Source organism: Fistularia commersonii, chromosome 17 (genome assembly GCF_037954325.1).
Source record: "Fistularia commersonii isolate RoL2024-O1a breed Wild chromosome 17, RoL_Fcom_v1.0, whole genome shotgun sequence".
NCBI lineage: Eukaryota > Metazoa > Chordata > Actinopteri > Syngnathiformes > Fistulariidae > Fistularia > Fistularia commersonii.
In genome coordinates, this window is record NC_141300.1 from 10,230,001 (window position 1) to 10,247,212 (window position 17,212).

The window sequence follows — 17,212 nt, forward strand, 5'->3', positions numbered from 1 at the left end:
CTCTGCCCCCCTTAAAAAGACATGTTTTGGACAGTATGTCAGTTATGTGTTAATGCGATACAGTAAAACATTATTTAAGCCTGCAACAACTCCGGGGTGTACGTGATGGTTTTAACAGACATAAGAAAAAAAGTAAATGGCATATATCTGCATAAATAGTTCACATTCTCCTCTTGCTATTTGGCGATAAAGCAAAGGTGTAAAATAAAAGAATCTATGAAAAGTGAAGAGATGTGGGATAAGGAACAAGGCCGGATGACATTTTAGGATACACACGGGAACTTCGGTTTCAAGGCCGTGTTCTACAGCATTTATTTCAAAATGTCAACTTTTTTCACTCTTTGTGCGTTTAAGTTATTAAATTTTCACCTTGCTCAAGTCAATCGTCTTCTTTTTTTTCCTTTTGGCTTTTCCCTTCAGTGGTCGCCACAGCAAAGAAAAGTTCTCCATCTAATCCTATTCTCTGTATCCTCCTCTCTTACACCAACTACCTTCATATCCTCTCTCCTGCCTGACCTCCTGCCTGGCAGCTCCAATTCCAGCATCCCACTCCCAATATATTCACTATCCCTCCTCTGTACATGACCGAACCTTCTCAGTCTGGCTTCTCTGATCTTCTCTCCAAAACATCTAACCAACTGTCCCACTGATTGACTCATTCATGATCCTCTCTGTCCTTGTCACTCCCAAAGTCAATTGCAAGCTTTGTAAAATGATCCTATTTTTATGAATATAAATTATTGTTATTTTTTCTTTTATTCACTATGAGAGTGGTTTCAACTGTTGTCTTACAATAATATCAGCATTAAATTAGTTTAATTTGTCTTTTTTTGGATCATTCTTCATCTCAAATGTCCTTTACTCCCTTTCATATCCTTCTATTTCAGAGTATTTCACATACTTGTTATTTCTCTGTCTTAAGTAACTTTGAGATGTATTTGTTCTTCATTGGTTTCTATATAAACAAAGTTCTTGTCATTAACATTAATAAACTAATAGACATGACTCTTCAGACTGGAGATTCTTGATTATTTTTACACTACATTTTCCAGTACTTTCTTAAAATTTTTCTAATGGTTACAAACTAATAACGAGGTAATGGAATTCCAACATATATATGGGACCCCTAATCTTGAATATTCAGAAAATTCTCAAACATCAACTAATTTCAGGGAGGTTTGAAGTTAGTAGAAGAAAATTTAAAGTCGTTCAGTCATTACCTATACCGCTTATCCTGCACTTAGGGTCACAGGGGCCTATCCTACCATCATGAGGCCACACATAGAGAGGAACAACCATTCAATCGCTCATTCGCACATCATATGGAAAGATCCATGCACTATCATTCACACATCGGGGAGAACATGGAGACTCCTGTCGGAATCCAACCGGCCTGGACTACTGCCCCATTGTAAATTTTAATAATTTGCAGTCCATTTTGAAGTAAAATATATGAGATTTTGAAATTATTGTGCAGGATAACACTATAGCTTCAAGCACATTTTGATGCAAACCCAAACAAATTTGGGCAAAAGTCCCTGAATCTCATGGAAAAAAGACAGCAGACAGCATTGATTTGACTTTACAGTATACAATACAATGTGTGAGCGACAAAACTACTTGTCATTTTGTTTTTACCTTGCTAGGATAATGAGCCCATCATTCACTTATTCTAATTCCCTGTCCCTTTAGTACACATCAATTTATGTTTGTTCTTTTTTAGCATATTCCTTCCCAACAAGTTTATTCCTGGCACTTTGGCACATTTGCCTTCTTTTCAACTGCAGCCAATTTCTCTGCACCCAGCGGCCTTCAAAAGGTCCCTTAATCATCAGATATTACGGAGCTCATTCCCGCAGCGCTACTCATTATGCCTTTTATGTCACACAAAAATCACATGTAATAGCACAAAGGTTGGGTTTTGGGTGAAAAAAAAAAGGAAGCAAAAAGCAAGTTTTAAGTAGACACACATGAGGAAGAAAATATGAATATTCCTGGTGGTTAAACACATCTTCATGTAATGTTTCCATAATTTCCCGACCAAATCTCGAGGTCGTTTCAAGTTGATTTCCCTGGAACTTCTTTGTCGTCTGAATGTAATTTCTGAGCCATTTTTCATTTTTGAGCCGTTCTGTTGAAGTGAGTGACGGTGAGGTCAAAATAAAACTGAAAAAGAAAATAAAGAAATAAAAAAACAGTACATTAAATCTCATATATACACACACATAAATATAGGTATATATATTCCCCTAGTTTTTGAAGCAAATTTTTAATCAACCTGCCACAAATTTCTACCCACAAACATACTTAGGATTAATTATTTTTGCATTTTTTGCCATCATTTTCATTAGAGTTATTACTTTATTTTATATATTTCAAGGAATTTATAAGGGGAGTGTTGACTTCCATTTCGGACAATCAGATCTAACCCTTTCAGTTCTTTTTTATCTTTTTTTCCATTTCCAAAAAAAACAAAAAACGAACAGACTTTCTCAAAATCAGTTTAGCGGCTGATGGATGGGTGGAGGGGGGGGGTTACTCTGCTACCCAGTCACTGCAGCAGGATGAAACAGGGACAGACACGCTGAGCGATCAGAGACAGATCAATAAAAACAGTTCAAGCGCGACTTTGGTATGCGAGTGTTCAGGCTTGCTGAGGGTGAATGTAACAGTGTGCAAGTGGTGTGTGTGTGTGTGTGTGTGTATATATATATATATATATTCTGAATATCAGAATCTGTTTTATTGCCCTGTACATTTTCTCCAACAAGGGATTTTCTGTCGATAAGAGAAATTATATTTACATATTTGACTGTTAAATGGATAATTTATTTTCCTTTTATTTTAAGATGCTTTGGAAACAAAATACGAAGCAACTGAGATGCAAGACAAGTGTTTGGGAACTCATTACTCACTTTTTAAATTAATTTATATAAAAAAATAAAATCAAATAAAATAAATAGATAAATTGAAACATTTTGCATTTAGTTTTTTTTTTTTTTGAGCATTTTGCTCCTCAAAGGACTTTTTAAGTCATTCTTTTTTTTTTATTATCAGATTTTTGTATCATTTTGATCGTTTTCCCGAAACATGCGCTGCATTCACCAGATGTTGGTCTGTAGCAGGGGACAGCACAATGGCTTTGTCAGACATTTTGATAAAAACAGCTGCCGCGGGGGGAATAATAATACCAAGGGTAGAAACAGACTCCAAAATTTGTGGATTTTGACAAAAAAAAAGGAAACGCCACTTGCTGTGAGCAAAGTCCAGTGATAAATGCTTGGGTTCATCTCTTCGAGCAGCCAATATCAACAAGCATTATATGATAATTAAGTAATAACCCTGACAAGAGCGCTTTCAATAGAGTTGTGAGTTGACCTCAACTGACCTCACCTCCTCCCTGAGGTTACTGGAAACCTCCGAGTGTCCAAGAGCATGGAGACGCTCACAAAACATTTAAATTTCATACCCGAGATATTGTGAATCCTTGAAATCCTTAAAAATCCTCATGTGAAAAGCGGATTGGCAATATAATTGAAATGGAATTGTTTTTAATATCCAAAATTGAAATATGTTGCATTACCATTGTCTTTTTGATTTATTATATGTATTTGTATTCATTGTCACCCCGAAACCCCTCAAAAATCCGGCGGGATTGTAAGGGAAACCAAAGTGCACTCATCCGGGAAGAGACGGAGCAGAACAAGAGGGAGGGAGACACAGCTGGTGGCAGCCAGAGGACCATCTGTTCATCACTATATTAGTTCACACAAACACACAAATATATCGCACGCACACTAATATATACACGTTTAGACACACTGTGTGCGTGTGTGTTATTTATTCTCACGTACAAATTATATTTATAGCGTCTCTATTTTCTCCCTTTTACAGTTACTCTTATTTCTCCATAGTCTCATGCCCTATGCCCTGTGAGAGAACACACGGATAAATTCACGGACTCACGCACACACACACACGCACACACACTCACACTCGCAGAGGGTGAGAGAGAGAAAGCTTGGTCATTCCCTGGACATGTTGTCGAGGCAGTGCAGTGATTCTGCACTTTATTGTGCGAACCGTCGCATCGGGTTTAATGCATCAACACGTGACCTCTGGATTGTTTGTTTACTTGTAAACATTTGAAAGCGACAGAGCTGAAAACATGGATGTCTGGTATTAAAACCTGACTGGCACTGACACTGATATTTGGAAACAGCAAAACAAACAACGGCCCGCCCCAAAATACAACTAGTCTTGATTCAAAATATTGTTTTAAAGTCATTCCAAGATGTTGTGAAATTTGGGAAAAAATTTACACAGAGATCAGAAATCTGTTTGTCAAGAAAATTTAGGCATGGGTGTGGAAAAAAAAAAAAAAAAAAAAAAAAAAATCGACGTAAAATTTCTGTACCCTTCCCGCCACCCAACACTCACCGTACATCTTCCCCTCGTCCGAAAGAATGATCTTCCTCCGGCCGCAGGGCGGGTAGATAGCCAGAGCTTCCTGGAAACTCTGCTCAATGTCGGGGCTCCAAACCCCTTCGGGGTCCCCCTCCATGGTCTTGTCCCCTCCGGAGTCGCTCAGTCTGTCCATGTCCTCGCCTGGACTCTCGCTGCCGCTCCAGCTGCTGCGCTCCATCTTGGCGGCTGATGATGACCCACCGCTGGCCCCGACTCAGCTCTTTTTGGTGTATGCTAATGCTAAGGTTCGGAAAAGGTCCAGATCCCCAATAGTGTTGGGAAGTTGTGGCTCCAAAATCCCTAGTCAGTCAATCCCATCAACAAACCTAAAAAAAAAAAAAAAAAAAAAAAACAGATAAGAGAGGAAATAATATATAAATAAATCTATCAACAGTTTCAGCATTTCCTTAATTGCAACAAGTCAGAGAGGCTGACATTTGAATTTAATTTTGCACGTTTTGAGGTTTCACAGAATAAGTCCGACACAATGCAATGCAAATTATATCACACAAATCGCAGATGTCAACCTAGAATCCATCCAAAGACATCTCAAAATACTGACTCAAGAAATGTGCATTTGATCAGAATAAGGAATCATTTGAGCAGGAAGGAATTAGAAGAAAAAAGCAAACAGTGGCTCTTTCTACCATACCTCCTTCCCATTCTCTATATATAATCATTTTAAAATCAGCTACCCATTTCAAGTATCAGGGGGCAACACACAAAAGTAATTTATTATTACTGATATAATATTGAGGAAGTGATGTATTGCAGTACAGGGAAGAAAGGTTACATGTCGGAAAACCAGCATGAACATAAACACAGCATCAAAGATGGGACCTTCTGAATATGAGCCAAATTTTCAGGCAACTTACAGCTGGTTATTCCATAATATGTTAAATGTAATTCTGTGAATATCTATGGGATATTCAGGCAAGTTTCTTGGGGTCGTTCACTTTCTCAATATCATTTCTTGCTATTTTCTTTTTAATTTAGGATCGATTTGTGAGTAATTTCTGACATTTTTAACGCAGTTTTGTAGAGGTGACAATTGATTCTTGGGTGTTCAGTTGGACACCAGGTACCACCATAACATTAATTGATCCATTCACTCATTACTTATCTATACTTCTCATCCTGCAGTTAGGGTTATTTAGGGAGCTGTCATTGGGCTGTCAATCACATAGACATAAAACCATTCACTAATTCACCCACACGTCATATAGAGACATGCAACCATTCACTCACTCATTCAAACATTACATTGATAAACGCAACCATTCACATGTCATATAGACATAACAATACATACAAACGTACATTTATAAATATATATACACAAAACACAAATTTAAAAGTATCAGTAAAAATAAAAACAACAAAAGTGGTAAAGGTGGACAGAGGCAGATGGATAGATGGATGGACGGATAGATAGATAGATAGATGGATGGATGGACGGATAGATAGATAGATAGATAGATGGATGGACGGATAGATAGATAGATAGATAGATGGATGGACGGATAGATAGATAGATAGATAGATAGATAGATAGATAGATAGATAGATAGATAGATAGATAGATAGATAGATAGATAGATAGATAGATGGATGGACGGACGGACAGAGAGATGGACGGACGGACGGACGGACGGACGGACAGACAGACAGACAGACAGACAGACAGACAGACAGACAGACAGATAGACAGATAGACAGATAGATAGATAGATAGATAGATAGATCGATCGATAGATAGATAGATAGATAGATGTTTTTCCACTAAGAGACTATTCAATAAAGATTAATTGAAAATGCATTTTTTTCCTGCTTGTGTTTTTCTGTATTGTCTTCCAAATTTCTGGAAGATTCGTGGGCTATTTTTAGCTAATTTAATGCACTTATTTTTTTCATAATGAATCTTTTTTCTTTGAAAGATGACTTTGTCCCCATGAGTCACACTGGAAACAGGTCGCTCCTGCCTCGCCGTTTGCGTATTTGTGTCTCACGTTGATTTGTCCAAATCGTTCCTGTGTCATCAGCATATCTGTAGATCTGTTTTACCTTCCTAAAGGGAAATTATGGCTTCTTTTCTTGTGGCTAAATTGCTCGCGATGAACAGTTGAAGTGGCGCAACATCCAATTCACAAAAATAGAGCAAGCAACACACGCACACACACGCACACAGGCAGGCAGGTTTGAGTAAAAAAAAAGCAGAAAACTGTAGGGATTGCCAGCTGCCTACAATTCTTCTAAAATCCCCCATGGTAAACAGCAGGGTTGGCATCACAAACATACTACTCTCATGCACAAACATATGTGCGTGCGTGCATGCACACAGACACACACACACACACACTCACACACACATAGTAAGTACAGTGCCAGCTCCTTGGGCAAACACATGTCATTTTGTCTGGTCTTCAACTGTTCACACTTCCCTCCCCACAGCCTGCAGTGTGGATTGCTTGTACGGGAGAGTGTATGTGTGTCGGTCAGGCTAATTACACCCAAGTGCGCATACACACATTCACACACACACACACACACACACACACACATGAGCGCACATATGCACACATGCAAGCAAGTGAAGCATGTAAAGCGTCACAGCAAGCAACAATTTGAACACATTTCAAGCTCCAAGCACTTGAGTGCGACATGTTTTATTACAAAGGGACAAAGAGGAATACCTTCATCGGGAAACTGGTTTTACTTGTTCTTTCTCCCCAAATCTCCAGCAGTTTTCCCCCCCATTCAGACAAGAGTCCAGTCATTCTGTACCTCGTTACAATCTGAGCGTGTGTATACTATCATTTCGCAAGGATGCACCACAATTTTCACAGAAAATACGGATGATTTTCCAAATTCTAGAAAATAGCTGAAATAAAATGCTACTATGGCTGCAAAAGGGTAACCAAAATAAAATATACATGTAAAATCTCTTTTCAGCCTCCGAGTGGCAGGGACATTTTGGTTTTCACTTACTATTCATTCATTCAGTCATTCCTTCATTCATTATCTATACCATTTATCCTGCAGCCAGGGTTGGCTGGGGCCTAGCTCAACTGTTGAGGCAGGATTCACCCGAAACCAGTCGGCGGTTGATCTCAAGGCCACATATAAAGATATGCAACCATTCACCCTTTCATTCAGACATCATATAAAGACACGATTGCTCGCTCGTATTGAGACATCTTGGAAATTTAGAGTCTCCAGTCAACCCCCTGCACGTTTTTGGCCTGTGAAAACCCATAAAGATATGAAAACATGGAGACTCCAAACACGGAAAAGCCACCTTTTGGAATCCAACCAGGGACCTTCTTGCTGTGAGGCGAAAAAACAAAAAAACCTTGAATGAAATTTTCGATTCGAAATTTACACTCCCCTTCCAGTGATCAATAATTACCAATACATCAGTCGATGGTGTTCAAAGGTTTGAAAGCACAAGTCAAAATGTTCCTGTCCGAAAAGCAGTGGCAATCAATGTTCAACATGATTGGGCCTACTCGTGAGAGAAGCCCTTTGTAGCAACGATCCTTCTTATTGGCTGGCTGATATAGTGTCTTTCAGCTCACTGATTTTCTCGCCAGTAAAACTGCTCTTCATGCCTTTGGCCCCTAAAAGTCACTTTTGGTTTCAGTGAGCTACAACCTATTATATAACGCACAAGAAGAGAGCCAAGATTGTTAATTACGTTGACATTGAGATTTTTATGTATTTATTATATATTTATATGTATTTATGCATATATATATATATATATATATGTGTGTGTGTGTGTGTGTGTGTGTATACACACACGAATACATATATGTATTTATACATATAAAAATATGTATACACACACACATATATAAATATATACACGTATGTATATGTCTACCCACAATTTCTACCCATAATTTATGTAATTTATGCAATTTTGATCATAGGTATTCTTCAACTGTTGGTGATGGAATCTAAAACAAAAATCCAGAAAATCCCATTGTATGATTTTTTAAGTAATTCATTTGCATTTTATTGCATTAGTCTTTGATACATTAGAAAAATAGAACTTAGTATCTGGTACAGAAACTTTTGTTTGACAATTGGAGATCACACAATTTCTGTAGTTCTTGACCAGGTGTGCACAAACAGCAGCAGGGATTTTGGCCCACCCTTCCATACAGATCTTTTCCAGATCCTTCGGATTTTGGGACAGTCGCTGGGCAGTATGGACTTTCAGCTCCCTCCAAAGATTTTCGATTGGGTTCAGGTCTGGAGACTGGCTGGGCCACTCCAGGACCTTGAGATGCTTCTTACAGAGCCACTCCTTTAGTCGCCCTGGCTCTGTGTTTCAGGTTGTGTCATGCTGGAAGACCCGGCTACGACCCATCTTCAAGACTCTTACTGAGGGAAGGAAATTGTCGGCCAAGATCTTGTGATACATGGCCCCATCCATCCTCCCCTCAATACAGTGCAGTCGTCCTGTCCCCTTTACAGAAAAGCATTCCCAAAGAATGATGTTTCCACCTCCATGTTGTTCTTGGGGTTGTACCCACCCTTCTTCCGCCAAACACGGCGAGTGGCGAGTGGCGATTGGACCAAAAAGCTCTATTTTTGTCTCATCAGACCACATGACCTTCTTCCATTCCTTCCATCCAGATGGTCACTGGCAAACTTCAGACGGGCCTGGACATGTGCTAGCTTGAGCAGGCCTTGTGTGCACTGCAGGATTTGAATCCATGACGGCGAAGTGTGTTACTAATGGTTTCCTTTGAGACTGCGGTCTCAGCTCTCTTCAGGTCATTGATCAGGTCCATTCTTGTAGTTGGGCTGATCCCTCACCTTCCTCATGATCAGCGATGCTCCGTGAGGTGAGATCCTGCATGGAGCCCCAGACCGAGGGAGATTGACCGTCATCTTGAACTTCTTCCATTTTCTAATAATAGTGCCAACAGTAGTTGCCTTCTCACCAACCTTCTTACCTATTGTCCTGTAGCCCATCCCAGCCTTGTGCGGGTCTACAATTTTATCCCTGATGTCCTTACAAAGCTCGCTGGTCTTGGCCATTGTGGAGAGGTTGGAGTGCGTTTGATTGAGTGTGTGGACAGGTGTCTTTTATACAAGTAGGGAGTTCAAACTGGTGCGGTTGATACAGGTAATGAGTGGAGAACAGGGGGGCTTCTTTAAGAAGAACTAATAGGTCTGTGAGAGCCACAATTCTCACTGATCAAATACTTATGTCATGCCATAAAAAGCAAATTAATTATTTAAAATTGTTTTGTTTGTTTCAGATTCCTTTGGTTCACTTACAGATCTCTACATACTTTGTAAGTGGGATAAGCTGAAAAATCTGCAGTGTATCAAATACTTGTATGCAGGTGTATACGTATATATATGATACATAAATGACAAATGATTGCAAAAAATTACCAAAAACAGACTTTAAAATTTTCAAATCAGGTGGATAATCTGAAGTAAAAGAGCAATTTTTTAAAAAACTTAACTAAATAAATAAAATCATTGGGAAATAAAAGAATCGTCATTTGGAAACAAGTCAATGAGGGGAGAAACCGTCCAACTCGAAGCTGAAAATGAGAAAAAGAATAGGAATACACATTTGGCTTTTCCCAAACTGCAGCTCTGAGGGTGAGCTCGTCTCTGAAGAATTATTTTATTTTTGGGATTTTTGGGTCAACTTGCTGGGGGGTAGCCTACAGAGCCCAGCAATGATGAGCTTTGTAGTTCCAGCACAAAAGCAAATAAAGTACTCAACTCCAAAGCAGAGGCTCTCCTTCACGCCAGCGTCAGCTTTTTACATTTAACTCCTTCGAAGGTCTTGCTTTCTGAAAACAATCAACCTACGTCGGTGCTCCCCTGGCTCAGAGGGTCCTTTGTTTCGGCACCTCAGTGTGGCTCTGAAACATCTCCCAGGACGTGCCGTTTGCTCGGCTGACTTTCCCTATCGGGAATTCTGGTGTAATTATGTGTCTAAATGTCTGTCAAAGACTTTTAAGCCTCGAAACACATGATTTTTAAAGTTGAGCTTTGGTATCCTGAATATCCCGAATTTCCTTTTGGTTAATTTCTGGGTCATACTCCCGTCACTGCCACTCAATAATGTTCTGATAAAATCCAATAAGCAAGGGTAATCTAGGGTCTCCAATGAACATATTTTTGGGCTGTGCAGACAAGAGGAGAACATGGACATGGACACATAAAACTCCCCTGTTGGAATCCTACCAGGGACCTTCTTGGTGCACGTGCTTTGTAATTGTAGGTTGTTTTTCTTTGTTTTTCTTAAATCAGAAATAATTTCCTCACAATTTCTTGGTAATTTAATGCAGAGTTTCAACTGATCTTTCAGTAATTACCTGGTAATTTGTTGCAGGCTCAAGGCAATTTCTCAAAACACAGGTAAAAAACAATTTATACTTGTAATTAATAACTAGAAGTATTTTAAATCATGACCATTTTGGTTTTAATTTCATGTTTCAGGGAATTTGATTATGATTATTCTAATGTCTGGCATATTTGTAGATCATTTCAAAGAAAATTAAGGTACCCCTTTCAATTGAAAAATAACCTGGAATTTCTTTCAGTTTGTTTCTTGATAATTTTGTTATTTTTTGATCATTTTGAGTTCTGAATATCTTTTTTCAATATTGGGAGATTTTTCACCCTCTGTAGTGAATTACCAAAGTTAAGAGTTTCCAGATGAACTATGAAGAAGCTAGAGGGATATTAGAGGCCAGAACAGATGGACGAGGAGAGAGACATTAGTCACACAACAATCAACCCTGAGTGTGTGTGTGTGTGTGTGTGTGTGTGTGTAGAGTGTGTGTCATCGGGCAGTCCTGAACCACTCCAGCCAGGACAGCAGGCGTCATGGTGTCAGTGCCAGCCCTCAGGAGGGGAGACACACACAAACACACATATACACACACACACACACACACACACAAACACACACACACACACACACACACACACACACACACACACTCACACAGGGAAGGCAGTCCAAGGCAGCCACAATCCTGCAGCTGCCTTGGACCTTAAACACACCCTCTCACTCTGTCACTTACTTCTTTACAACACTTACTGGCGTTCACAGTGTGCCAACTACATGTAGGCGTTATACTTAAACCGTTTTAAGGTCATTTCAAATTCTTTTACGGCTTTTCAGGCCATTGTTAAGTCATTTTCACTCATTTATTTCAGTTTTACTTATCTTATTATGGGTGTCAATTCTCTAGTGAACTTTATAAATTTATTTATTTAAGGTTTTGAGAATTTTCAGGGATTTCACATTTATTTTGAAGTGATTTTGTCCTCATTTTGAGAGGTCTAGTAATATTTTTAGTTTATATTTTACAGCCCACTGGCTTTCTCCGCACCACCGTCATGTATGTTTGTCTGCATGTAATGTTCACCAGTCCCAGCCCTTGCGGTCTTCAAAGCCAAAGGGGGCTTTAATTAAATGTGTGTATTACCCGAGGGTGGATGTGTGTTTGTGCGTGTGTGTGTGTGCGCTTCAGCAGGGGGTCTTGTTTGTGTATAAGTTGACTGTTATCACAAGCTTGTCAGTTCCATTCACTTGTTCTTGTGTTGGACAACTCGACCGCATCTGTTTCAACTGCTTCCAATATGGACACACACACACACACACACACACACACACACACACACACACACACACACACACACACACACACACACACACACACACACACACACACACACACACACACACACACACACATGCACAGAGATTTTCTCATAATCCTCAAAGCAAACATTGTTCCACTTTACATGTAGCACTTCCCCGGAGGATGAAAAAAAGGGACCGTTGTGAAATTATAAAAAGGTACAACATCAGACAGGGGGAGAAAGAAGGACCTTGAAATTCTTTCAAGATCTTCCTTTCTCTTCCACTGCTCCTTGCAGTTAAATGCATTCCGGCGCACAAGACAATGCTTAATCTTTTTAAACGAAACTGTTAAACCTTCTTGTGGCTATACATCACAGTTGTTTTTCAGGTATTTGTGGGAATAATGTGAAGTTTTTGATTGGAAAATTAAACAAATAAACAGTGAAATAATAAATGTGTTTTGAATCAGATTTTCAGATAGATTCATTATTTTTTTTGCAAACTTTTTGGCATAATTTTACATTCAGTTTAATTTCTAACCATTTTCTGCTCATTTCAAAAATCATCTCCTGATTATAAGCGCTTTTAAAAGAATAATAACTGATGATGAGAAGTGTTTCAATTTAATTGCCGGGTAACAAACATAACAGTTTCTTTGCACATATCTTTCATTTCGTTCTTGATTTTTTTGAACTTTTTGACTTTATTATGCTGTTTCTTCACAGAGACCTTCATGTAATTTATAAAGTCATTGCAAAACAAAAGAATTAAAACTCCGCAAAGTAAAACTATCTTTCAGTTGTAATCATTAAGTCATTTTTATACAATTTTCTAAGAATTTATAAAGGTGTTTTTTTTTTTTTTCCTGGTGTTCCATTCAAGTCAAAATACTGTGAAGAGAATCATATTTTGGCAAATCCGAATTCCCTGTGACATTATTCAGCAGGGATACATTGGGGCCGCAGTCAGAGCTTCATTTCCAGCCGATGAAAATTAGGTGATGTTCCCTCTTTCGGCTCCGTGTAATAACTCTTCTACATCAAGGACAATCAGCCACTCATGTTTTACTCATGTGGAAATGGGGCTGGAGCCGAAGCTTTCAAATGCGCAGGCGGATTTCAGGGATGTTTTCATTTGTCTTGCCTCTGGTTACGGCCTCCGGATCAACGCGGGATTTGCAAGGTGAGCGCGAACCTCATGTTAGTCAAACACTCCAGAGTGTGTTTAAGGAGATTGTTCCCGAACGCGGCGATTCACTCCCCGTCCCTGAACACTGAGCCTTGCTGGTCACAAACAAATCCAATATACCGACTGGATTTTGCCTTTGGAGGATTCTGGTGCGGCGGGTTTTATTCCCTTAAGAAAGGTTAAATTAAACCGGATTGGATAATGCGCATTTTTGTTTAAAATCAGCAAAATGTAGACAACGTTCAAATTATTATTTTTTTAGCTGATGTAAACATCAACAACAGAACTGATATCACCCAGTTTTTGCTCTATTGTCACCAAAATGGCTGCACAAATTGAATAACTAATTTCAATATAATACAAGTAATATCAATAAAAAACTAAAGGTACATGGATGTTGGAGAAGCATGAAGATGTATAGTATTACATGAATTAAAATGAAAGTTTTAACTGTGACATGTTAGAAGTGATGACATCATATAATTGTCATTTATTAGATTTAGCGGGCCATTAATGGAAGGAACCGCTCGCGGGAATCAGACTGGGCGCTGCCTGGAGAGCTGCATCGGATCTCCGCCACCCTCATCTCAAACAAATCAGCTGTTTCTCGCTATTTTTCGCAGATTGGTTCCGCTTTGTGCGCGGGAAACACTCCCAGGGCGTCACAATGCAGCAAGGTCGCCACACAAGGTATCGAGAGAGCGCCAGAGCAGCGACCCCGTCCTCCTTGTGCACTGATGTAACTAAAGGTCAGCGCCCTGAATTACAAGAGATGTTTTCACAGAACCTCTGAACAACCGACGGGGGCGTGACTTTCCGATTATCTGTTTAACAGTGTTTTTCTTCAGATGAATTAAGTCTGATGCGGTGTGTATGATGGGGGATCTCAGACCGTCTTTATACCCCAAGATCAAGTGACCCAATTACGTTGCTCCTTTTTTAAAGGTGTCAACAGTAAGACCTTTTTTTAAAGGGGCGGTTGTAGGACAAGAGATTCATGCAACAAAAAGATATTTCATGACACAAAAATAAACACTCTCCACTTGTAAAGCGCTGTGCCGTTTCAAAGAACACTTGATTCCATTCAACCTTCGAACGCGACGGAGCTGCCAGACAAGGCGCCAACATGGGCATCAGGAGACACTTGGTGTTCGGTGTCTTACCTAAGAACTAATAGAGATATGGGGAGGAATATATATATATATATATATATATATGTAAGAGAGAGAGAGAGAGAGAGAGAGTTATAGAAAAGGCAATGTAGCAATTAAACAAAGCAGGTCTAACATTACTGCACAACAAACAGTGCCAGTGTGGAAAATAACCTAAGAAGGATTAGGAAAGACGTTTCACTTAAGAATGTTAAGCAAATATATTAAGGGGGTAACAAACAGAGAGAAAAAAAAAAACCTTTGTTCCCGTTTGCACGAGCTCTGCGTTAATGAGCACGTGATATCTGCACTTTTTTTTACACATTTCTAAAATTCACCAATTTTTTGTTTTGAAAATTTAAAATTTTACTGGACGATCACATTTGTGCACTTTGTAAGTGTGCCATTTTCCATTGGTTTTAAAAGGGGATTTTTTTTTGAAGACCATTTTTCCCATTAGGGATAATTAATAAACTGCTCTGATATCAGTGGTTGGTCTTTCAGTGAAACTGACCAATCAAATATTTGGCTTCAATACAAGTCGCACATTGAATATTTTGCAATATATTCCGATAGAAATGGTGCTGGCTATTTGCTCCTGCTTGGGAAGCCTGTTGGAGGACCCCTCAACCCCATTTACAGAAAAGTGTTGAGCAAGTGTAAACGCAGGGGGGAATCCAGCCACAAAAAAAGAAAAAAAAAAAAAAAAACAACATGGAAATAGAAAATTGGTTAAATCAAGCCAAAGACAATTAGAAGGTTCAAATGAAGGTCAGTCAGAACCAAATCCTTTACCGGGGTGATAAATACAGTTACTGTAACTGATTTGCATGTCAGCGTCGAGTACTAAGGCTGTCAATGAACTCAAGAGAACATTAATAAAATGAGCGAAAGGGAAACTAATGAGTGACTGTATCGAGCCATGCCGCCAACCACCCCCCTCACCGCCGACCCTCTCCGCCGCCACAAAGGAACTGATGGAAGTCTGTGACTTCCTGCAAAAACCACCTCTACCTCATTTCAGACTTGTGCTCGGAAAACCCCGGTGCGTCCTGCCCTACCGCCTTTTGGAGCCGTCTAAGAGAGATGCCTTGGACACCGTCCTGTTTTTCAAAAGGATATTCAAGCAAAATACTGAGAAAGGCCACATATTGAGACCAAAATTCACTCACCCTCTCACTCACATATCGTATTGAGACATTCAATCATTCATTTTTCCATTGTCAAGTCATCATTAGGCAGGCAACATTAAACCATTTGCGCATTATTCAGACATGCAACCATTTGGTCTTTCATTCGCGCGTTTAGGGAATTTAGTGCCTCCAATGAACCTCACGTTTTTTGGACTGTGGCAGGAAACCAGAGAACCCGGAGGAGACCCATGCCGACATGGGGAGAACATGGAGACTCCACAGAGAAAGCTCTCCCCCGCCAGCTTCGAACCAAAGACCTTACTGCAGTGAGGCGGAAGCACTAAGCCCTGACAATTGTTGACAAATACCTAAGAGAATTTGAAAGGCTTGTTTTAAAAAGAGAGAGAAGCCATCGGGTTAATATTAATCTTGAAAACGGACCAATAGATAGTCGAGATAGCCGCGGGCGTAAAATTACTGATTTTAAACACACGAGACTTTGTCTTTCTCCGGATACGTCCTTCGCGCCTCAAAAAGGTCTCAATTTGCATTCATCCATTAGTCCATTTTGTGACATACAGAAGGAGGAAGGAAAAAAAAAATCACCACGTTATCTTATTAAGTTCAGCTTCGATTAGTTTTGACCTGATTTTTAGGTTAAAAAAAAAACAAACAAAATGAAAAAGAAAAAAAAAACAGGCATTCATTCGGGTCTGAAAAAGCAGTGAGGGACAAAAGACCCCGGCCACTATTCCCTTTATCTTCCTCTGTGCTAATATACGCGATCAGAGAAAGGAGGAGAATGTGAGGGAGCTGCTGGCTTTATGAGCGGTGAAGAGGCAGTGATTCACAGCATGCAGCCCTCATTATTTCTCCATCTCTTCATTACACGCAGACAAACACACACACACACACAATTATTGTACGCAGATTGTACAGTGAAGTACATATTTCCTATTCCATTCCTTTTTTCTCTTGTTCTTCTTCTACATATTTATGCTGAGTCAGGCTGAGCCATTATCCAGCCTTTTTCCCAGTGGGCCAAGGGTAGGCGGGGGGGGGCGACACATAAGCGCACGTGCGCACAGACAGACAGACACACACACCAACACGAGACAATATCCTATACCAGCAGAAAGACAGGCCTGGGGAGGTTATGGCAATATCAACACCATTTAATAAGTGTGAACTCAAAAAACTGAGTGCTGGGACAGAAACCACATGTGTGTCAGTCTGTTTGTATGCGTGTGTGTGCATGCATGTGTGCATGTGTGCGTGCGTTTGCATGTGCTTTGGTCTTTAAATCTTGTACAGGATCATTTTTATGGTAGCATGAATGTAAGAGTACATCCATCCATTTCTCTCCCGCAATTACATCCACTACCATCTAACAGAGGTTTTGCTTTAATCTGCGCGCGCACACACACACACACACACACACACACACACACACACACACACACACACACACACACTAAATGAATTAGCCTGTGAACTGTGTTTTCCATCTGTGGTCCATTAAAACTTGGGTATTGCTTTATTTAGACAGATGCAGGTTAGGAGGCAGGGGGTGAAGCTTGGAAACATGATGGCCTCTAGTAGGTTATTTAAGGATCTGAATGCCTTTATCTGCA

The 17,212-nt window shown here is 39.7% G+C and overlaps 1 protein-coding gene across 1 annotated transcript in view; it reads right to left on the reverse strand.

Moving 5' to 3' along the window:
• The window catches only part of LOC147225072 (transcriptional enhancer factor TEF-1-like), a 40,256-nt gene that overhangs the window by 13,807 nt on the left and 9,237 nt on the right, over positions 1-17,212 (reverse strand). The window contains exon 2 of the mRNA XM_086163881.1: positions 4,441-4,793. Within this exon, the coding sequence (XP_086020007.1) occupies positions 4,441-4,645 (205 nt within the window). The 5' untranslated portion in view covers positions 4,646-4,793. The remainder of the gene's footprint in view (positions 1-4,440; positions 4,794-17,212) is intronic.